The 23163-nt window shown below is 42.1% G+C and overlaps 1 protein-coding gene across 1 annotated transcript in view; it reads right to left on the bottom strand.

Moving 5' to 3' along the window:
• tmeff2a (transmembrane protein with EGF-like and two follistatin-like domains 2a) overlaps positions 1 to 23163 on the bottom strand; it is a 181342-nt gene that overhangs the window by 75837 nt on the left and 82342 nt on the right. The window contains exon 3 of the mRNA XM_063006317.1: positions 18096 to 18228. Coding sequence (XP_062862387.1) covers positions 18096 to 18228 — 133 coding nt within the window. The remainder of the gene's footprint in view (positions 1 to 18095; positions 18229 to 23163) is intronic.

Genomic DNA, 23163 nt, shown 5'->3' with positions numbered 1-23163 from the left:
TTATTTGCATTTTCCATGCTGTCCCAACTTTTTCTGATTTGGGGTTGTATTATTCATTCATTCATTGACCACTTTATTCTGTTCAGGATCGTGGTGGTAAAAAACAAGGCCACCAGATAGTAAAAATGGACAGTTTGGCAGTCAAATACTGGGCAAACACACACACACACACAAATCATTTATCCCTTGGAGATCCAGCTGCCCTGTCTGTAGCAACTCATCCACCTGCATTTCAGCAAGTACAGCAGGAAAGAAATAGCTGCAGTTTTAGTGTAACAAAGTGTGAATGACAAGTGCGTCTTCACTCCTGGTATAAAACTACAGCAGTTAAAAAACAAACAAAAACAAACAGGAAGCCAGCGGTACAAAGAACAGCGAGTGCACCATTTCTCGATGGAAGCCTCCCCCTGAGAGACGACACCGCAGTTCTGCTCGGTTGCAGCAGAACAACGACAAGAAGCTGATTAAGTGTGAATGCCTTCGGAGACGTCCGCTCGGAGCAGGCGCCAGCTCCTGATGCTCTGCTCTCGCTCCGTATCCACAAACAACAACAAAAAAAAAGTCATTGAGGTGACTGTGCACTTTCGGTCGTCCTTTATTTGAAAGGTCTGAGCAGAATCTGGAGGCCAGTCGACTGTAAATAACAGACAGTGCTGGTGCAGCAGGTAGTTATAGCGTCACATTTCATTCTGCGGAGTACAAATAAGACTCCATGTAGCACTTTTTCAAAAGTAGCTGCTTCTGTGCCTCCCTTATGTCAGACAAGTGTTGTGTAAAGTTTGTTAGATTGTTTTTACTCGCACAGTCTAAACAATCTCGGCCGTAAAGACTTGCAAGTCCTACAAAGTCGCCTTTGGCCTCTTGGTAGCTTTTCTGATCACTATCCTTCTTGATAAGTCATCCAGTTTGTATAGATAGGCTTATTATCAATGCTGATGGTATACAATTTAAACTTATCAGAGAAATCAACCTTATTCCAGTCCTCTACAGTCCAATCGCTATGGTCTTTTGATAACCTCAGCCTGGCTTTTCTTTGCTTCTAATGGAAGGCTTTTTAGCCCTGAGCCTGTCACTTGATGTCATCTTACGGTTGTTGAGTGACATTCGAATGAGTTATTCTGGTTTTGTCGCCCTAATCTGGTCTGTACATTTGTTGTCACCAATATCTATTGTTTGACCTCGTTCTTATTAACCACTGTCTTTTGAAATTTAAAGATGGAAGCAACCTGACACTTACTGACCCCTTTATTTTCCTAGCCTAAAACTTATTTTGCATTCTTTTATTTCTGGTTACTTTTAAGGTAAAAAAAGACAGTATGTAGCCAAAATATTTCATGTTTTGTCTGGTCAACTTATAATAAATATACTGTATAATAAATACACCAATCAGCCATAACATTAAAACCACCTCCTTCTTTCTACACTTACTGTCCATTTTATCAGCTCCACTTACCATATAGTTCCATGTACCATGTAGTTACTACAATTACTGACAGTAGTCTATCTGTTTCTCTGCATGCTTTGTTAGCCCCCTTTCATGCTGTTCTTCAATGGTCAGGAACCCCACAAGACCACCACAGAGCAGGTATTATTTGGGTGGTGGATCATTCTCAGCACTGCATTGACGCTGACATGGTGGTGGTGTGTTAGTGTGTGTTGTGTTGGTATGAGTGGATCAGACACAGCAGCGCTGCTGGAGTTTTTAAATACTGTGTCCACTCACAATGTAGATGTAAAGTCAGAGACTATCGCTCATCTACTGCTGCTGTTTGAGTTGGTCATCTTCTAGACCTTCAGTGGTCACAGGACGCTGCCCACAGGGTGCTGTTGGCTGGATAATTTTGATTGGTGGACTATTCTCAGTCCAGCAGTGACAGTGAGGTGTTTAAAAACTCCTTCAGTGTTGCTGTGTCTGATCCATACCAGCACAACACACACTAACACACCACCACCATGTCAGTGTCACTGCAGTGCTGAGAATGACCCCCCACCCAAGTAATACCTGCTCTGTAGTGGTCCTGGGAGAATCCTGACCATTGAAGAACACCACGAAAGGGGGCTGTTTGAAGTTAAAAGTGCTTTTATATGGTAAGTGGAGCTGATAACATGGACAGTGAATGTAGAAACAAGGAGGTGGTTTTAATGTTATGGTTGATCGGTGTATATAATATAATTAATGTATATAATATAATTAATATAATATAATATAATATAATATAGTATAATATAATATAATATAATATAATATAGTATAATATAAATATAATATAATAAATTACTGATTTCAGGCTTGCAACACAATAAAAAAATGAAGACAGGCACAATTTAGGGCTAGAAATGAGAGGGGAAAAAAACTAAATAATTATGTAATTTTAAACAGGTGGTATCTACAGTTATTACAAGAGTTCTCCAGAGTTTCCACACTTGTTTTAACTCATATTTTTTAACAAATATGCCCTCCTGGAACGCAATCAGGATCCCCAGCAGTGGAAGACTAATTGGCTATGCTAAATTAGGAGAAAAAGAGAGAAAATGCATAAATAAATAGAAAAAAATCAACTCACTGTTTCATTCCGAACCTTTTTTTTCCGAACCCAATTTTCTCCCCTAATCTAGTCTCGTCCTCTATACTGATTCGACCCTTCCCGCTGACTGAGGACGCTTCTCAACTGAAATACGCCCCCTCCGGCACGTACAGTCAGTACAGACTGCATTGTTCACCTGCACGAGTCGAGTTCATACACCGACGGGCACTGTGTACGGAGGGCCACACCCTCATCAGCATTATTCCTCAGCCCTGTGCAGGCGCCAGTCAGCCAGCAGGGGCCGCAGTTGCACCAGTTATGAGGACCTATGATCTGACTTTTTACCCCTATGAACAACAGCCAATCGTTGTTCATGCAGCCGCCCAGCCCAGTCGGAAGGCAGAGCTGAGATTCGATACAATGTATTCGAAACCCCAACTCTGGTGTGCTAGTGTACTTTTTACCGCTGCGCCACCTGACTGGCTTCATTCCGAACCTTATTCATTTGTGGATCTGGTCCCTAGTAACAACAGAGTAATTAATGAATGTATTTATTTGTTTTATTTAAAGTTTTATTCTTTAAAACGGCACTCTAAAGCACTGAAAGTGATTCTTTTACACAGCCTGTGAGGAGAAGTGCTTCAGTAAGTGCTGGAGTGTGCTCGTACAGCGGTGCTATCTTAACCTCGAATTCCAATAGAGAAAATGGACTGTCTTACTCTGCTCTCCACGGTCATGCATCGCTGAGCTAATGGCTAACTGCCTGACTGCCGCACGGCGAGGAAAAAAAACCCAATATGAGCGGCGGCCCGTTCCTTTAATCAGCACATTATTCACCCTGATCGCAGAGTAGCGCGGCTTGCTAAGGCTAGCGGGGTAAATAGCCTACTTATCAACGCAGCAGAAGAAGAAAGCTCTATAGGGTCTACTCCATTCTGCTCTGGCTTCTCGAGCTAGTTATCAAGAGACATTTTGACCGAGTGAGCAATGAAGTATGGCAGAGATGAAACCCTTGCCGTTAATAACCTGTGATAGGAACGTGATGATGAAGGAAGTCGTGTGTATTTGATGTTCAAAGCAGATTTAGTGGGAGAATCAAAGGCGGCTTCAGTTGCTAGAAGGGTAAACTGTGTGTGCAGATACTCAAACGCACATTTTATTGCCAAGTTGCTAAAATTAAAGAACTAAATGGGGATTTTTACCACAGCTTGTTCATTACGCTTTTGCTAATTTTATTTTGTGCTAGCTTTTTAAGATTAACATTTTTCCCCCAATTATTCTCCCAATTTAGTCATATCCAATTACCCAATTGCATTTCGCCTCCTCTCAACTGCTTCTGACTTCCACTCCTGACTAATGCCTAGTTCACACTACACGATTTTTGCCCTGATTTTCGCTCGGCGACTGGTCGGCGATTGATTTTCCGGGTCGGGAGCAACTCAGCGTTCACTCGGCGATCAAAACTCGGCTCTCAGTCGCTAAGTGTGAACTATCCAACAACTCGACCCGACCGGCTCGCTGACCGCTCGGCGACTGGGTTGAGTTTTATAGCAGGTCAGATATCTGATCTCAGATGGGCAACTGGGAATGAGTGACATGTCGAACAGCCAATGAGAACGCAGGATACAGCGTGAAGGGAAATGCAGAAGAGGATATAGTTTATATCAGGATACACCGGCACACACACGTAGTATTTCTGATTTGATCGTCCTCTACAAAACATAACACCCACGCTGCATTACAAAATGATTAATTAACCTCCACTTTACTACAGAACAAGCCATATACTGTTTGTGTTGCCAAATCCACTCAGATTAATTTATTTTTCCTCTGTGATTTTACGCTGCACATCAGACCACAAACACTTTGATCACTCGCTACTTGTTGACGTGCATTTTTGGACGTGGTATCATTAAAACCCTCGTCACTTCTCACGTGTGTTTTTGTTTAAAAGAAAAAAAAGGAGAGCAGAGAAGCTCGCCTGCGATTCCAGTTGGTGATGGATCGTGTAGTGTGAAACCCCCTATCGCCGATCGTGTAGTCTGAAATATACACCGACTGAAAGACTCCCGGGTGCAAAAGATTCAGTCGTATAGTGTGAACTGTACAGCGACCTGACGACTTGGAAAGTCGTGTAGTGTGAACTTGGCATTAGGAGAGCTGTGACTAACACACGCCCCCTCCGACACATGTGCAGTAACTGACTGCATCTTCTCACCTGCACGAGGTGAGTTCATATGTGAATCAGCTTTGCGCATGGAGAGTCACGCATTGATCACATTATTCCTTGTCTCTGTGCAGGCGCCATTGATCAGCCAGCAGAGGTCATTACAGCATCAGTTATAAAGAATCCCCTTCCAGCATCCAAAACAACAGACAAGCAGAGCCAAGATCAGCTTTGTGCATGGAGAGTCACACACTGATCTCCATTATCCCCCGTCTCAAAGCAGGTGCCATCGATCAGCCAGCAGAGGTCGTAAGTGCATCAGTTATGACAAATCCCCTCCGGCACCCTCCCTACAAATGAGCCAATCATTGTTCGTCTAGGCGCCCAGCCTGCCGGTAGCAGAGCCGAGATTTAAACCGACGAGCTCGTGTTTTACAGCTGCGCCACCTAAGCACCCCAGAAGCATTTCATTTTAATGATTGATTTTGTAGACGTGTTGCCAATTTAAACACTTATTCATTACAATGGCTGTCCACACACTTCTGACCATACAATGTACACTGATCAGCCATAACATTAAAACCACCTCCTTGTTTCTACACTCACTGTCCATTTTATCAGCTCCACTTATCATATAGGAGCACTTACTGACTGTAGTCCATCTGTTTCTCTACATACTGTCTTACCCTGATTTCACCCTGTTCATTAATTGTCAGGAACCCCACAGGGCCACCACAGAGCAGGTATTTTTTGGGTGGTGGGACATTCTCTGCACTGCAGTGACACTGACATGGTGGTGGTGTTTTAGTGTGTGTTGTGCTGGAATGAGTGGATCAGACACAGCAGTGCTGCTGGAGTTTATAAATACTGTGTCCACTCACTATCCACTCTATTAGACACTCCTACCTAGTTGGTCCACCTTGTAGATGTAAAGTTTAAGTTTGAGTTGGTCATCTTCTAGACCTTCATGAGTGGCTGTTGGATGGATATATTTGGCTGGTGGACTATTCTCAGTACAGCAGTGACAGTGAGGTGTTTAAAATCCACTGCTGTGTCTTATCCACTCATACCAGCACAACACACACTAACACACCACCACCATGTCAGTGTCACTGCAGTGCTGAGAATGATCCACCATCCAAATAATACCTGCTCTGTGGTGGTCCTGGGAGAGTCCTGACAATGAAGAACAGCATGAAAGGGGGCTAACAAAGCATGCAGAGAAACAGATGGACTACAGTCAGTAATTGTAGAACTACAGTGCTTCTATATGGTAAGTGGAGCTGATAAAATGGACAGTGAGTGTAGAAACAAGGAGGTGGTTTTAATGTCATGGCTGATCGGTGTATGAACCCTATAAAGATTGTTAATATTTTTACTGTTTACTTTGGTTACTTTGTTTTAATTCCATGGTACCTTTTTGTTTTCTTTATTGTACAACTCTGAATTTGAAGTGAGGTGATTATCGAGCTGCTTCCGTGCTGATTTAGAAAAACGATGCACTACGCAGTGCAGAACAGCTAATCAAAATATTTAATCAAGTGGCGGTGTTCATAATAATGAATCACTAAACATGCTCAATAACAGAATTAATTGTACAACAAAAACACAGATCAATTTTACATCCTGCACATAATTTCCTGGAACTTTTGAGGAATGACTTTTGCTTACTTAAGTGTTTTTACTAGTATGTGGTCAATGTTTCCAGTCTGAGATCCTGTGTTACATAAATCACGTTGCTAGTTTGAAGTGGATTACGTCCTATGAGAGCAGTAATGAATAATTTTTCATTGGACGCTACCACAGAGTTGATGCATGAGTTATCAGAATAATAAGGCTAACTAAGCTAAACCAGAATTAAAATCCTTATTTGAACATATCCAGTTCCTCAACTTCATGCACTACATCCATCTGTCCTGGCGAAGGAGGAACCACTATTGTAAAGCCACTACGCCACATGAGCTCACATCTGGCACAAATAGTAAAAAGTATAAAAAAATACAAATCTGCTAAAACACTGGTAAAATAGTGTAAAATAATAGAGTAAAAATATTGTGTCTAAGGAGGGAATATTTGTTAGGCCAGTCTCGCACTCGGAGAGTCACACAGCGATCTCCACATTCCTCCTCTTCTGTACAGGCACCTCAGGCTACTAACCAGGGTCCTTAAACAGCATCGAAGACCCTATCCCTTTTTTAGTCATTTTTTCCCACCCAGCAGACTTTAGTGGCCAATTCTGTCTGCTGCAGGCACTGCCAATTATGCCCGCTAGAGGTAGCAGAGCTGAGGGTACATTCTCACGCTTGGAGAGTCCTGCACCAACCTCTGCATTCCTTGGACCTCTATACAGGCACCTCGGGCTACTAACCAGAATCCTTACACAGTGACCAAGGCCCACTCCAGCAGACTTTAGTGGCCAATTTTGTCAGTTGCAGGCACTGCCAATTGTGCCTGAAGAGGGCGCCCACCCGACCGGTACCAGAGCTGAGATTCGAACACGGAGAGTTCCGAATCCCAGTGCTGGTGAGCTAGCGAAATATCCCACTGCGCCACCTGGGTGCCTATATGGGCTGGGGTCTTTGACGTTGTGTAAGGACCCTGGTTAGTGTGGGCTGCACTGTGGCTGGGTAGTTAACACTGTTGCCTCACAGCAAGAAGGTCCTGAGTTTGATTCCGAGAGTGACTGTGCTAAGTCACTGGATAAGAGAGCCTGCTAAATGTGGAAAATGTAAAAGCTCCAAATAAAGGTGGAAACTCTAGAAAAGTGCTGGAAGTGATGATCCAATAAAGAATCCAAACAAAAGTTGGCTAAATCAACAAAAATACCTGATTATGTCTTATGTTTTTAACTTGTTAACCACTTTTTGAGTCAATCCATAATAAAGACGTCATACAGACACATAACCTTCCAGTCAACTCCATATACTGTAAATGCCCATGATTCAGAACAGAATATCCAACTAGCTGTCCACATACACTGGCAATAAATTGTATATATTATTTAATACAGTGCACCTCGTATTACATTTTTAAACAGACAGGTCTGTCCATCATCTATCATGGTGTTCTCCCTGGGGAGCAAACTGGTGCTGCTGTCATATTCAGCTAGTATCAAATATCTGGTGTTTCAGTGTATTAACCAACAGCAAAAACCACAGATCTGAAACCCAGTCCTTTCATACGGACAATAGATGACAAACATTCACTTGAGAATTGATAGAGAAAATAATGCTAAACATAAACTTCATAGCCAAAAGTATGTGACCACCCCTCTTAATTATTGTTAAGGGATAACTTACTCAACCAAGGTACAAAAATACAAAGGTTAAGGAAAAACGATAATAATAATAACAAAACAGAAAAATGACCAATAGTGAAGTAGCTAAAAACAAAACAGAATGAAATCATAATCCATAGTCCAAAGCAGAGAGGATAAAACATGTAGGCTAACACATTCACCCAGGAGTCAGAAACACAGGTAACCATGCAATCATTCCAGAGGGGCATAATCATTAAAGCAACAATCGGAAGACACAGAGAGAGAAAAAAGAGAACTACAGATATGTGTCAGCTACTCAATCCACCAGTGAGTGACCAGCAGTAACTAAAATACAGAAATACAGTCATCTGTCACTCCATCGCCTCTCATGGCAGTCTCATAAGAGGAACCCACGACCCCAATGGAGGCAGCTCTCATTAAAGGTGGATGCAAGCAGGATGAAAAAGGCAACTACAAAAGAATATATATATATATCAATCAGATAAAAAAGAGCAATGAGAAATACTGGCCAGGTCCAAGAATGACCTTCAGAACCCAGCAATGAAGTAGATAACAAGGTTGATGTGCTGAGTAAAGGAACCAGTATTGTCAGTCATCTGCGGTCTGCCCAAAAACCTAGTGAGCTGCCTTGCTGCCTACTGCCAACCTGGGCAGCTGCCTAAGTAGAGAGGGCATCAAACTTATAAGGCAGATTATTTAGATGCACTACTTAGATAGCGATTACGGCGATTGTGTCACTGCAGTTTTTGCTTACTAAGCTAACCAATTCAAACCAAGGGGCTGAGGTGGCACAACCTGCTATCATGCCAGCTAACATCTACCTCTGTGTCTCGAAAACGGTTAAATTGTCACTGACAAGCAAAAATGTGCAAATAAATGACTTGTACACCTTTATACAAATTGAAAGTCAATGAGAATATATTTACATTTAAAAAGAACGGTAAAATACGCTAGCACACCAGAGCTGGGAATTTCCAGTACACCATATCGAATCTTGGCTCTGCCATCCGGCTTGGCTGGGCAGCTATATAAACAACGATTGGCTGTTGTTCATACAGGGTTAGGGAGCCAGATAGGGACATCATGACTGCTGCAATTGCGACCTCTGCTGGCTGGTTGATGGCATCTGCACAGAGTAGAGGCATAATGCTGATCAGGGTGTGGCTCTCAGTGCACAGGGCTGATTCGCATATGAACTCGGCTGGTGCAAATGAAAAAATGCAGTCGGCTACTGCTCACGTGTCGGAGGGGGTGTGTGTCAGTTCGCTCTCCTCAATCAGGGGCAGGGGTCCTGCATAATGCAATTGAGTAAAAAATTGGAACTAAAAATCAGGAGAAAATGCATAAAAAAGAAAAGAACGTGCAGTGCTCCACATTCCTCCGCCATATATGTAATTTTTGGTTCTGCCGCATTGAATGCTGGGATTGCCTTTACCGCTAAGAAAGCATTGGATGCTCTCTCTCGCTCTCTTTATTTAGGCACCTCAGTAAACAGCACTTGAAGGTATCTAAGAATTTAGTCAGCCTTCTTCTCGAGAGTGTGCATAGCATGACGTAAAATGCTGTCTCCCTGCTAACCCATAAGGGCACAGCAGATGGGCATAATACTGTAATCCGCACCCCCAGCTAGTCTATACAGAAAGTGTATCTACTACAAGAATCTGCTTCTGTCTGACTTGGTTTAACACCGGAAGACATGTTTGCTCCTCTGCTCTGTAATGACTAATAGTCTGGAAAATAAGCTGCTGGATTTTAATGATGAATGATGTACAGCACTACTGACAGCTTCATTTCTAAAAAATACTGAATAATCAGTGACTCCTCACACACCCTCGCATTAGGATTGGTTTAATTCGGTCTCCTAGAAGTCAGACGTATAAGATACAGTAAATGAAAGTGAGTGGAAATAGATGGATACAGGAAAGAAGGAAATAATAGCCGTCAAGCCCCTTTCATACCGCCACCGCCTTTCAAGCTCTGTGAAGACAAACACACCCTCTCCCTTCTTGTTTTACTAAATTAGTTTTCCTTCTCTGGACAGCGGGAACGAGACATGTACCTGGTCTCACATTTCCACTCGCGGACTTGAAACATTACTGAATGAGGACCTTACTGCACAACACACACGTAAACACACAAGTACACACCACAGACATTGTGTTTACTTTCATTTAGAGGTGAAATTGTCTGTCCGGGACGCTCGGGTGGCTCGGTGCTCCAATTTTCTTGCCCCCCATGGAGCTCTCATGTGAGTCTGAAGTCTGAATGGTGCTATTGAACATGCTGGATGTGTCTTGAAAATAGAAGGTCAGATAGAGTTTCCCTTAATGGGTAGCTCAGCGGTTAAAATACCGGACTAGTAATAAGGCGATTGCAGGTTTTAGCCACTTTACTGCCAGGCTGCCCTGTTGGGCCCCTGAGCAAGGCTCTCAACTCTCAATTGCTCGAGTTGTCATTTGCCACAATTATAAGTCGCTTTCTCTTTGTCTTCTCTGTCAGATTCTGGTGATTCTTGGTGTAAAGAAGCATTTGTTGGCTTTTGTTTTGGCCAGTGTGGGACAGGTACAGGTACATTTTAAAATGTTCCAAAACACAACAGTCCTTGTTCTTTTTTTACATTAATCAACCTTTATTTGTAATAACAAAATCTAAATATAAGTGTACATCCAAACTAAGATGCCATTGTACATTTAACACTGAAGGTTCAGCATTAACACTGGCACAGTTTTTGCTTTAAATGAAACAGTTTTAGGCGCGGGCGGCATGGTGACTCGGTGGGTAGCACTGTTGCCTCACAGCAAAAAGGTCCTGGGTTCGATCCCCAGGCGGGAGAGTTCTCTGCATGTTCTCCCTGTGTCTGCGTGGGTTTCCTCCGGGAGCTCCAGTTTCCTCCCACAGTCCGAAAACATGCAGTCAGGTTAATTGGAGACACTGAATTGCCCTATAGGTGAATGGGTGTGTGTATGTGTGTCTGCCCTGTGATGGACTGGCGCCCCATCCAGGGTGTTACTGTGTGCCTTGCACCCACTGAAAAGCTGGGATAAGCTTCACCCCCCCCCCCCCCCCCAACTCCACAAGCCTAATTGGATAAGCAGTTAAGAAAGTGAGTGAGTGAGTGAGTGAGTTTTAGGCGCCCAGGTGGAGCAGCGTGATACCAGGCACATTTGGCTGTGCCTGCAGCAGACAAAATTGGCCACTAAAGTCTGCTGTGTGGGAAAAGACCAGACTAATAAGTGGGTGTGGTCTTTGATGCTGTGTGAGGACCCTGGTTAGTATAGCCCGAGGTGCCTGTACAGAAGTGAAGGAATGCAAAGATCAGTGTGTGACTCTCAGTGCGCAAGACTGGCCTCACGCATGAATCCAGCAAGGTATGGGTGGATAAGAAGGGGTCAGTGGACTGTGCACATATCAGACAGAGCGTGTGTCAGGCGAATATACCTTCGTTGGACGCAATGGAGGTCTCCAGCAGTGGAACACTAATTGGCTACACTAAAATGAGAGAAAAGGGGAGTGAATCCTTAAATGAAATAGAAACAAATATAACAGTTTAAATGAAATGACTAATCTTGACATTACCAGTACTTATAGATACATGTTTCCTGCTTTGCCCAGCTACAATTTTGTTTGTGCGTCATTTAACTGGTGATTAATTTAATTATAACGTATTACAAAATTTCCTAACCACACTTCAAACATGTGCTGTTCATTTAAAGTTCTGTGCTTTTACATTTCAACATTTCCAGAGTAAATATGAAGAACTCAGAAGCATTAAGATGCTTTTTACTGGAGTTTAACTCAGCAACAGCTTGTCTGTCTGCAACACAGCGATGCAGAACCTGACTGGAGAACAGCAGCAGCAGACTCACATCTGAGCCGATGGATAATTTTAGAACCATCATATTTAGAAAATTAGAAATCCTGTAAGTGACTCACAGTAATGACTGAAATAACTTGTGTTCATCTTATAATTCAGTACGGCTGAACTTTGGGCTGAGATAATTTGCTCCTGAGGCGAGATCTTGCTCTTTTAGCATCCGGGCTCATCAGTGGTAAAATTTGCTTCTACATAGAGAAGGAACAGCTCAGTGTTATATATATCTGAGCTAACTTATGTTCATTTACACTAGAAGTATTAATACATAATTATTTACTACTTAAAATGTGTAGATATGCTTAGAGCATGATTGCCTCTTCCAAGAATACTGCTACAATGGAATGTTACTGGAAAGTGGTGTACAGCAGTGGTCCCCAACCACCGGGCCGCGGACTGGTACCGGTACATGGGTCATTTATTGCCGGGATGCACAGAAAGAATAAATGATCAGAGATCGCTACAAGAGCATTTAAATTTTCAACACTCTTCGGGTGTTATTGTCCCCAATCACCCCTAGGTGGGAGCAGCGTCTCATTGCAGCAAAAAGCTCAGGATTCACACTAATTTTCCATTCTACAGTATAGTTATTCTACTGTATTTTAAATCCCCCGCCCCTGTCGGTCCGTGAAATTATATCTTATATGAAACCGGTCCGTGCTGCAAATAAAGTTGGGGACCGCTGATGTACAGGACAAGAAGTGCATCAATGACATTGTATGACCTCTGAAACACAGTTCTAGCTGGTTTAGACCAGTTCCTGTGTTCTAGCTAAGAAATCTGTTTGTTTGTTTTATTAGGATTTTAACGTCATGTTTTACACCTTTCGGTTACATCCATGACAGAAACGGTAGTTACTCGTTACACAAGATTTATCAGTTCACAAGGTTATATCGAACACAGCCATGGACAATTTGGTATCTCCAATTCACCTCACTTGAATGTCTTTGGACTGTAGGAGAAAATCGAAGTACCCAGAGTAAACCCATGCAGACACGGGGAAAACATGCAAACTCCACACAGAAAGGACCCGAACCGCCCCACCTGGGGATCGAAGGGGAATCTTCCACTGTCCTACAAGGTCACTGATGGGAGTATAAAAGGTGATTATTTTCTTTCCTTCTATCACATTCAAATAGCTTACTTAATTATTCCTCTTTTAAATGTATCTTTAATTTCCAGGTTAGACCTCACCGTCTAGGTGTTCTTTAACTGTGGTCACTGGGCCAGATTCCACCTCTAACGTTGATTATTCTATTATATTATTACGGTCGACTGAAAGTACAAAAGAGCTCAGCAAAAGCAAAACCAACCAAGCAAACACAAAATCGTCCTCGAAATTCTGCTTAATACAAAAGAATCCAAAAATTCAAAGAACATTACTTACAGTTACATTTGTTGTTTGTAAATGTTAAAGACTTGAAATATCGATTTTTAGTGTGTCCAATTTTTACCCAATTGCGTTGTGCTTCTTCTCCACTGGAGCTGACCCCCACCACGATTAAGGAGAGCGAGATTGTCACACACCCCCTCCGACACGTGCGCAGTAGCCGACTGCATCGTTTCACCTGCACGAGGCGAGTTCATATGCCGATCAGCTTCGTGCAAGCGCCATCAACCAGCCAGCAGAGGTCGTAATTTGCTCAGTTATTAGGTCCCTATCCAGCTTATCCAGCCAATTGTTGTTCATGCAGCCCTCCAGCCCAGACGGATGGCAGAGCTGAGGTTTGATACAATGTAATTATTTGTAATTATTTGAGAACAGAAAACCAATTGTAATATTTGTAAAGGTTTAACAGTCGGGGATGTCAGTTAATATATATATATATATATATATATATATAATAGGGCTGTCAAACGATTAAAATTTTTAATCGCGATTAATCTCAGAATTTCATATAGTTAATCGCGATTAATCGCATTAAAAAAAAATCTGTGTAAATGTTATAGAAAACAAGGATTTTTAAGTGAAATGTTACAATTAAAATGGTGAACACATTTTATGCTAAATGTACTGATGTTAAAAACTGCTGGGACAAGAGAAAACTGTAAGGGAGTTTTATTCACTCACATACTAGGCAGTAATACTATCCAATGGTTTGATGGACGTTTCTACACGAAGTGAGTGTGTTTTGACCCTTTGGGGCTTCCATAGTTCATGGACAACGTGCTTGACTCAGCTGTCCGGTATTCTTTACCGTAACAGAATAAGTTTATTAAAGTGTTCTGCTCCCTACAACTTGTGAATATAGCGTGTATTTATTTCTTTATTATGCAAGTGCAGATGCTACGACGCTCTTTTACATTTTGTTAACAAACCGCAAATGAAAAACGGTGGCAAGTCCGACATTAAAACGTTGGTTCTACCAGTCAAGTCTCAACATGAAATACAATTTGCGTTAATGGCACTATTTTTTTTAATCGCGTTAAATTGAGATTGCGTTAATGCGTTATTATCGCGTTAACTTCGACAGCCCTAATATATATATATGCTGCATTTTTATAAAAAAATTCCATGTTTTAATAAAAGTCAGGTCTGGACTGCAGGCATGCCAAACTAGCACTTGTACTCTCTTACTATGAAGCAACACTGTTGTAACGTGCGGAATAGGGCTTGGCCAATCCAATTATCAGACACCCCACTTTCTTGGGTCAGTAGCAGAACAGGGCTTGGCATTGTCTTACTGAAACAAGCAGTGATGTCCAAGATAAACACGCCACCCAAATGGCACCATATTTCGCTCCAGAATGCGCCTGCACCCCTCAGCATTAATGGCACAAACTACTCAAGCATTTGGCACAAAAACACCCCTGTATCTTTATCACTTTTCAAATAATTACGGTTGAGCAGGTTCATCTGGACTGCTCGGTGGGGGAACTGTCACATGTTTAGGTACGCACAAGTGCTGGCCTTAAAACTGTTGGCCTGAATATTGCTCTGCCAATCAAGAGTCAGGTAATTACATTCATTCTGACACTATAATTATATTTACATGGCTGACTGGACCTGGATGTATGTTACAGACTAATCAGTGTTTCTTTGATCGGTATGACATCTTTGTAGTTAACAATTAGCTAGAAAATTAAATATCCAGCAAGAAGGTTGATGATGATGTTACTTCCCAGTTTATTTTAGTCATGTATAAAATTAGTATAAATAAAGTGCAAGGACTTTAATTATGCATGATATAGGGTTAGCACACCGCTCTTTATACACAAGCATTTGAAGCACTGACTAGCCAGTTTTTTTCTTGGCCGGCTATATGTAATAGCATTAATATTTAATGCAGAAGAGATCTGGATTTGATGTAGCGTTTACATTTAGAATCTGTTGCTGTTCTTCCTCATCATGGACTAATTTCCAACAAGGAAGGTCATCAAAAAAGTGTGACTTAGGAGCACCCTGGTGAGCTGGGCAGTACTAAAATTTAGTAATAGATTTAAGAATACGTCAGTTCCTTCCATTTCCTTCCTTCCTTCCTTCTTCTCTTCCTTCCCATCCCTTCCTTCCTTCCTTTCCTTTCCTTCCCTTTCCTTCCTTCCTTCCTTCCTTCCTTCTTTCCTTTTCTTCCTTCCTTTTCTTTCCTTCCTTCCCTTCCTTTGGATGTCAGTTGATGTATGTTGCACTTCATAATAAATAATATGTTTTAATAAAAGTCGGGTCTGGACTGCAGGCAGACCAAACTAGCACCTGTACCCTCTTACTATGAAGAAACACTGCTGTAACACATGCAGAATGGGGTTTGGTATTGCTTTGCTTGCCTTCCTTCCTTCCTTGCTTACTTACTTATAAACCCATCTCATGCAGGTGAAAAGAGGCGGTCGGCTACTGCACACGTGTCAGAGGGGGAATGTGTTAGTCATGGCCCTCCTCGAACAGGAGTGGGGATTAACAGTAGAGGTGTAATTAAATACCACTACATTGGAAAAACTGAGGGGAAAAAAGATTGCAGATCTGTTATCTTTTAATGAAAGAAATGGCTAATCAATCTTTCCCTCCCTTCCTTCTTTCCTTTCTTACTCCCTCCCTTCTTTCCTTTCTTACTCCCTACCTTCTTTCCTTTCTTACTCCCTCCCTTCTTTCCTTTCTTACTCCCTACCTTCTTTCCTTTCTTACTCCCTACCTTCTTTCCTTTCTTACTCCGTCCCTTCCTTCCCTTTCCTTCCTTCCTTACTCCCTCCCTTCCCTCCCTTCCCTTTCTTCCCTTACATTCCTTTCTTCCCCTCTCTTTCCTTCCTTGCTTCCCTTCCTTACTTCCTTCCCTTTCTTTCCTTCCCTTCCTCCTTCCCTTTCTTCTCTTCCTTCCTTCCTTCCCTTTCTTCTTTCCTTCCCTTCCCTTCCCCTGCCTTCCCTTCCTTCCTTCCTTCCTTCCTTTCCTCCCTTCCCTCCCTTCCCTCCCTTCCCTCCCTTCCCTTTCTTCCCTTACATTCCTTTCTTCCCCTCTCTTTCCTTCCTTGCTTCCCTTCCTTACTTCCTTCCCTTTCTTTCCTTCCCTTCCTCCTTCCCTTTCTTCTCTTCCTTCCTTCCTTCCCTTTCTTCTTTCCTTCCCTTCCATTCCCCTCCCTTCCCTTCCTTCCTACCTTCCCTCCTTCCTTAGTAAACAGGAGCCTTTTATTTACACTGATTAAAAAGGAAAAAAGTGTGCACGAGTGGCGCAGCTATAAAACTAGCACACCTGAGCTGACATCTTGAACTCTCAAGTACAAATCTTAGCTCTGCTACAAGCAGACCGGATGCCTATATGGACATTGATTGGCTCATGGTTGAGCCAAGGTTGCACAGAGACAAAGGATATGGAGATTGGTGCGTGACTCTCCATGTGTAATACAGATCTACATATGAACCCACCTTGTGTGGGTGAAAAAAAGCAGTTGGCTACTGCACACGTGTCAGAGGGGGCGTGTGTTACCTTGGACAGGAGTGGGGATCAGCAGTAAAGGAGACAAAATTTGATAGGGTAATTGGATACAAATAGATTGGATTTTAGATTTTATTCTTTAACAAAAGAAATGACTAATCAGTAAGTTAAGTGCATTAGAATGTTAAATTAAATAAACGTTGCATTAAAATAATTTAAAACAGTGTAAAGGGGTTAAAAAACAAAATCCCATGAGATCATTTCATTTGTCTGTAAGCCAATCACAGTTTTGTATTTTTTAAAATATAAATCCTTATTTATATTTATACTGGCTGAGATACGGCGTTTTTCCACCTGTATTTAACAAATGCCGCCCCCTGGTACGATTACCTGGTAGTTGTTATTTACCAGTGTGTTTAACTTACTCACATAATCACAGTGCATAACGACTACAGGGAAACGAGACAAAACCACTGCTGTTAGATATTTCTTCTCTGTTCTCATCAGATGGGTAATTAGCTTCACTTTCACAACTGTTGTAGTATTTTGTATTATTTTATGTCCTGTCCGATGTGTGTGTGTGTGTGTGTGTGTGTGTGTGTGTGTGTGTGTGTGTGTAAAGTGTGTCTTGTCTCATTGTTCTTTCTGATTTACTCACTAGGTTTGAGTAAGTATCTGGTCATTAGTTATTACCTTGTAATTTGTGTTAGCTGTTAACATTAGCACAAGGATTAGCACTAAAGGATTAGCACTTGCTGTTTGTTTAGAGCTAGAATCAGAGTAGGTAACAGTCATTCTAGTTCTTGTAGTGTTACCACAGAGTTAGCAGTTAGCATTGCATAGGATTACTTCAGTGCGTCTTTGTTTTCTTGTCTGTCTTTCTGCTTAGTTCTTCGTCCTTTGTTCATCTGTTGTGTGTAGTTGTGATTTCTTGTGTTTTGCTTGTTTTTATTAATAAAACATTGTTTGACATTTACACATCTATGCTACTGTGTCCTGTTAGCTCTAATAGCATTTTGTTACAGTGTATTATGACACAAATGTACCAAAAATTTGCAAAAACTGAATTTGTAAAGGAATTTTAATTCTGTATGTAATCATCCTAATCCTGCTTCAACCAATAATAAGTCTCAAAGGCAAAGATTTATCACAACTATCATCAATTGCCGTGGCTAAAACACATGAACTCAATAATTCATGTGTTTTATTGGTGTCCCAATACTTTGGTCCACATAGTGTTTATTCTGTGTTAAACTGTCATATACCTAAACATAAAGTTGCTGTTACATACTCCCATCAGTACAGGGACCATCACTGATCAAATTTGAAAACATCAGGGTAATAAATATGGGTACATTCGAGTCCCTATAATGACATAATAAATACAACTCACCTATGACAGGACAGGGTCCCTCAGAGACCGCCAGGATCTCCGTCTGTTGTTTGCAGGCGTCTCTCCGCAGTAAACACTCGTTATTGTAGACCTTGTTATTGGAGCCGCACACCGGGGCGAAGTCGTTGTTACACTGATCAAGAGAGAAGAAATGAGTCGAGTCAAGTCAAGTCAGGTTTATTTATAAACTGCCTTCAAAGACCTCAAGTGTCATCCAAGGCGCAGTACAATAAAATCAGAACAATAATAAAACAAGTCAATGACATAAAATAAAGTAAAAGAAATAGAAAACTTCAAGTTGGATTTTAATAAAAAGTGCAAGCTGCCGCTCAGGTGGTGCAGCAGTAAATTACACAAGCACACCAGAGCTGGGATTTCAAATACATTGTATCGAATCTCGGCTCTGCCATTCGGCTGGGCTGGGCGGCCACATGAACAACGATTGGCTGTTGTTCAGGGTGGGATGAGCCGGACCAGGGTTCCTCATAACTGGTGCAATTCCGACCTCTGCTGGCTGATTGTTAGCATCTGTGCAGAGTTGGGGAATAATGCTGATTAGGGTGTGACTCTGTGCACAATGCTGATCCACAAATGAACTCGCCTCTTGCAGGTGAAAAGAGGCAGTCGGTACAGCGCACGTGTCGGTAGTGGAGGGTTGTATCGGTAGAGGTAAAGCGTAACACGATCAGGGTAATTGGATACGACTTGATTAGGGGAGAAAATTGGGGGGAAAATCGGAGAAAAAGAGGGGAAAAAAGTGGCAAGCTGTTCCACAGTTTCGGGGCAGCCACAGAGAAAGCTCAGTCACCTTTGGACCTCGCTCAAGAGCGTGGGACAGTTAAAGGCAAGTGGTCAGAAGATCTTAAAATTCTGGAGGTAGAATGGGGGCAGATAAAAATAGACATATACAGTAAGATGGGTTTTCACTATTAAGAGCCTTAAATATGAATAAAATTCTACACAGTATTTTACTGAGAGCCAATGAAGGGAAGCCAGGATGGGTGAAATGTGCTCCCTTTTCTTGTACTAGTGAGTAACCAAGAAGCTGCATTTTGAACAAGCTGCACACGGGACAGAGTGGACTGGCAGATGCCAAGATAAAGAGAATTACAATAGAAGAGAGAATTTTGTGTTGTATTTCAAGGACAAAGATGTAGAAAAACTGCTTTTCAGAATACCAAGGAAGTGCTAGAATGGCAATCTAATCCTCCAAAAGTCGCAAGATAAATATTAGTCTCATGTAGAGACGGATACTTTAATAAATAGTTGTTAAATGTCCAGAAAAATAACCACATAACTAAATGAGCACATCTAGCACAAATGAGCACAAATGTTTTTCGGGGGCAGTTGTTTGTTTCTGTATTAGGATTTTAACGTCATGTTTTACACTTTGGTTACATTCATGACAGAAATGGTAGTTACTCGTTACACAAGATTCATCAGTTCACAAGGTTATATCGAACACAGTCTTGGACAATTTTGTGTCTTCAATTCACCTAATTTGCATGTCTTTGGACTGTGGGAGGAAACCTGAGCTCCAGGAGGAAACCCAAGCAGACACGGGGAGAACATACAAACTCCACACAGAAAGGACCCGGACCGCCCCACCTGGGGATCGAAGGGGAATCTTCCACTGTCCTACAAGGTCACTGATGGGAGTATAAAGGGTGATTATTTTCTTTCCTTCTTATCACATGCAAAGAGCTTACTTAATTATTCCGCTGTTTAAAATGTATCTTTAATTTCCAGGTTAGACCTCAGGAAACCCATGCGGACACAGGGAGGACATGCAAACTCCACACAGAAAAGACCTGGACCGCCCCACCTGGGGATTAAAGCCAGGACCTTCTTGCTGTGAGGAGACAGTGCTACCCACTTAGCCACCGTGCCACCCTCGGGGCAGTTGTAACCTAGCGGTTAAGGTACTGGACTGGTAATCGAAAGGTCGCTGGTTCAAGCCCCACTACAGTGGGCCTGTGGTAGCCTAGTGGGTAGGGCTTTGGGCTATCAACCGGAAGATTGGCGGTTCAAATCCAGGCTCTGCTATGTAGCCACTGTTGGGTCCTTGAGCAAGGCCCTTAATCCTGTCTGCTCCAGGGGCGCCGTAAGTTGGCTGACCCTGCGCTCTGACCCCAGCTTCCAACACCAGCTGGGATATGCGAAGAAAGAATTTCATTGTACTGTACATCTGTATATGTATATATGACAAATAAAGGATATCTGTCTTCTTATCTTTCTACTGCCAGGTTGCCACTGTTGGGCCCTTGAGCAAGGCCCTTAACCCTTAATTGCTTAGACAGTATACTGTCACAGTACTGTAAGTCGCTTTGGATAAGCGTCACCTAAATGCCGAAAATGTCAATGTAAATCTAGAATCAAGTCCCCCGCCCCAATACACCTGATGCTTTAAAGAACATTATCAGCTCACGATTCTTTAAGCTTTGGTGGTAAATAATGCAATTTATTTTGAACTCTAAAAAAATTATTCCGCATTTCCCACAGCTAAAAATAGCCAAACATAACAAAATTCAGACACCAAGTGCAATAAAAGTTTGAACAGATGTAGGAGATGGACTTGCTATGAATCTTTAATCAGTTTTGAAAAGACATACATCTTTAAAAAATAGCAAACGGAGGACGTTGATTGGTGCTGTTGTGTAATATGCTATTACAGCATCACAAAGACTTTAAGCTTTGAGTTTGAGTCTTAATGGGGGAAAATCTGTGACATTTGCTGCCTGGTCAAGGCACTGGCAAAGTACTGGAGGAACATATAGGGCACAAAATAAGTCTCAGTGTTCAATCTCAGATTGGAATTCTGTAAGAATTTAACACTGGCTGGTTCAAAAAAAGAAAAAATCAACATCATCACTCATCTGAAGGGCAGGTGCTGGTCTGTGGTTCTCCTCGGCCAGTGTGGGGTGGTGTATTTATTTATTTATTAGGATTTTAACACCATGTTTGACACTTTGGTTATATTCACAATAATTTAATGTCAAACACCTTAATGAACAATTTTGTATCTCCAGTTTATCTCACTTGCATGTCTTTGGACTGTCGGAGGAAACTGGAGCTCTTCGAGGAAGCCCACACAGACACGGGGGAACATGCAAACTCCACACAGAAAGGACCTGGATTGCTCAACCTGGGAATCAAACCCAGGACCTTCTTGTAGGGGTGGTCAAATTGGATAGATTAGGTACTGGACTAGTAATCAGGAGGTTGCTGGTTCAAGCCCCACCACTGCCAAGGTGCAAATGTTGGGCCCCTGAGCAAGGCCCTTAACCCTCAAATGCTCCATTTGTGTCCAGTCATAATTTTAAGTCACTTTGGATAAAAGCAGCTGCTAAATGCCACAAATGTATTATTAATATATATATACCAACCGGGCATAACATTATGACCACTGACATGTGAAGTTAATAACACTGAGTATCTCTTCATCACGGCACCTGTTAGTGGCTGGAATATATTGGGAAGCAAGTGAACATTTTATCCTCAAAGTTGATGTGTTAGAAGCAGGAAAAATGGGCGAGTGTAAGGATTTGACAAGGGCCAAATTGTGATGGCTAGACGACTGGGTCAGAGCATTTCCAAAACTACTGCTCTTGTGGGGTGTTCCCGGTCTGCAGTGGTCAGTATCTGTCAAAAGTGGTCCAAGGAAATTCCCCAAATCTCAATCCAATCGAGCATCTGTGGGATGTGCTGGACAAACAAATCCGATCCATGGAGGCCCCACCTCAAAACTTACAGGAGTTAAAGGATCTGCTAACTGCTGCTAGTGGAGTCCATGCCTTTACGGGTCAGGGCTGGTTTGGCAGCAAAAGGGGGACCAACACAATATTAGGAAGGTGGTCATAATGTTATGCCTAATCTGTGTGTATATATATATATATATATATATATATATATATATTTTTTTTATATATATATATATATATATATATATATATATATATATATATATATATATATATATATATATTTATATACATACTGTATACAGTGTATCACAAAAGTGAGTACACCCCTCACATTTCTGCAGATATTTAAGTATATCTTTTCATGGGACAACACTGACAAAATGACACTTTGACACAATGAAAAGTAGTCTGTGTGCAGCTTATATAACAGTGTAAATTTATTCTTCCCTCAAAATAACTCAATATACAGCCATTAATGTCTAAACCACCTGCAACAAAAGTGAGTACACCCCTAAGAGACTACACCCCTAAATGTCCAAATTGAGCACTGCTTGTCATTTTCCCTCCAAAATGTCATGTGACTCGTTAGTGTTACTAGGTCTCAGGTGTGCATAGGGAGCAGGTGTGTTCAATTTAGTAGTACAGCTCTCACACTCTCTCATACTGGTCACTGAAAGTTCCAACATGGCACCTCATGGCAAATAACTCTCTGAGGATCTTAAAAGACGAATTGTTGCGCTACATGAAGATGGCCAAGGCTACAAGAAGATTGCCAACACCCTGAAACTGAGCTGCAGCACAGTGGCCAAAATCATCCAGCGTTTTAAAAGAGCAGGGTCCACTCAGAACAGACCTCGCGTTGGTCGTCCAAAGAAGCTGAGTGCATGTGCTCAGCGTCACATCCAACTGCTGTCTTTGAAAGATAGGCGCAGGAGTGCTGTCAGCATTGCTGCAGAGATTGAAAAGGTGGGGGGTCAGCCTGTCAGTGCTCAGACCATACGCCGCACACTACATCAAATTGGTCTGCATGGCTGTCACCCCAGAAGGAAGCCTCTTCTGAAGTCTCTACACAAGAAAGCCCGCAAACAGTTTGCTGAAGACATGTCAACAAAGAACATGGATTACTGGAACCATGTCCTATGGTCTGATGAGACCAAGATTAATTTGTTTGGTTCAGATGGTCTCAAGCATGTGTGGCGGCAATCAGGTGAGGAGTACAAAGATAAGTGTGTCATGCCTACAGTCAAGCATGGTGGTGGGAATGCCATGGTCTGGGGCTGCATGAGTGCAGCAGGTGTTGGGGAGTTACATTTCATTGAGGGACACATGAACTCCAATATGTACTGTGAAATACTGAAGCAGAG

This window comes from Trichomycterus rosablanca, chromosome 12 (assembly GCF_030014385.1).
Source record: "Trichomycterus rosablanca isolate fTriRos1 chromosome 12, fTriRos1.hap1, whole genome shotgun sequence".
Taxonomy (NCBI): domain Eukaryota; kingdom Metazoa; phylum Chordata; class Actinopteri; order Siluriformes; family Trichomycteridae; genus Trichomycterus; species Trichomycterus rosablanca.
This window is presented reverse-complemented; position numbering and strand designations above follow the sequence as displayed.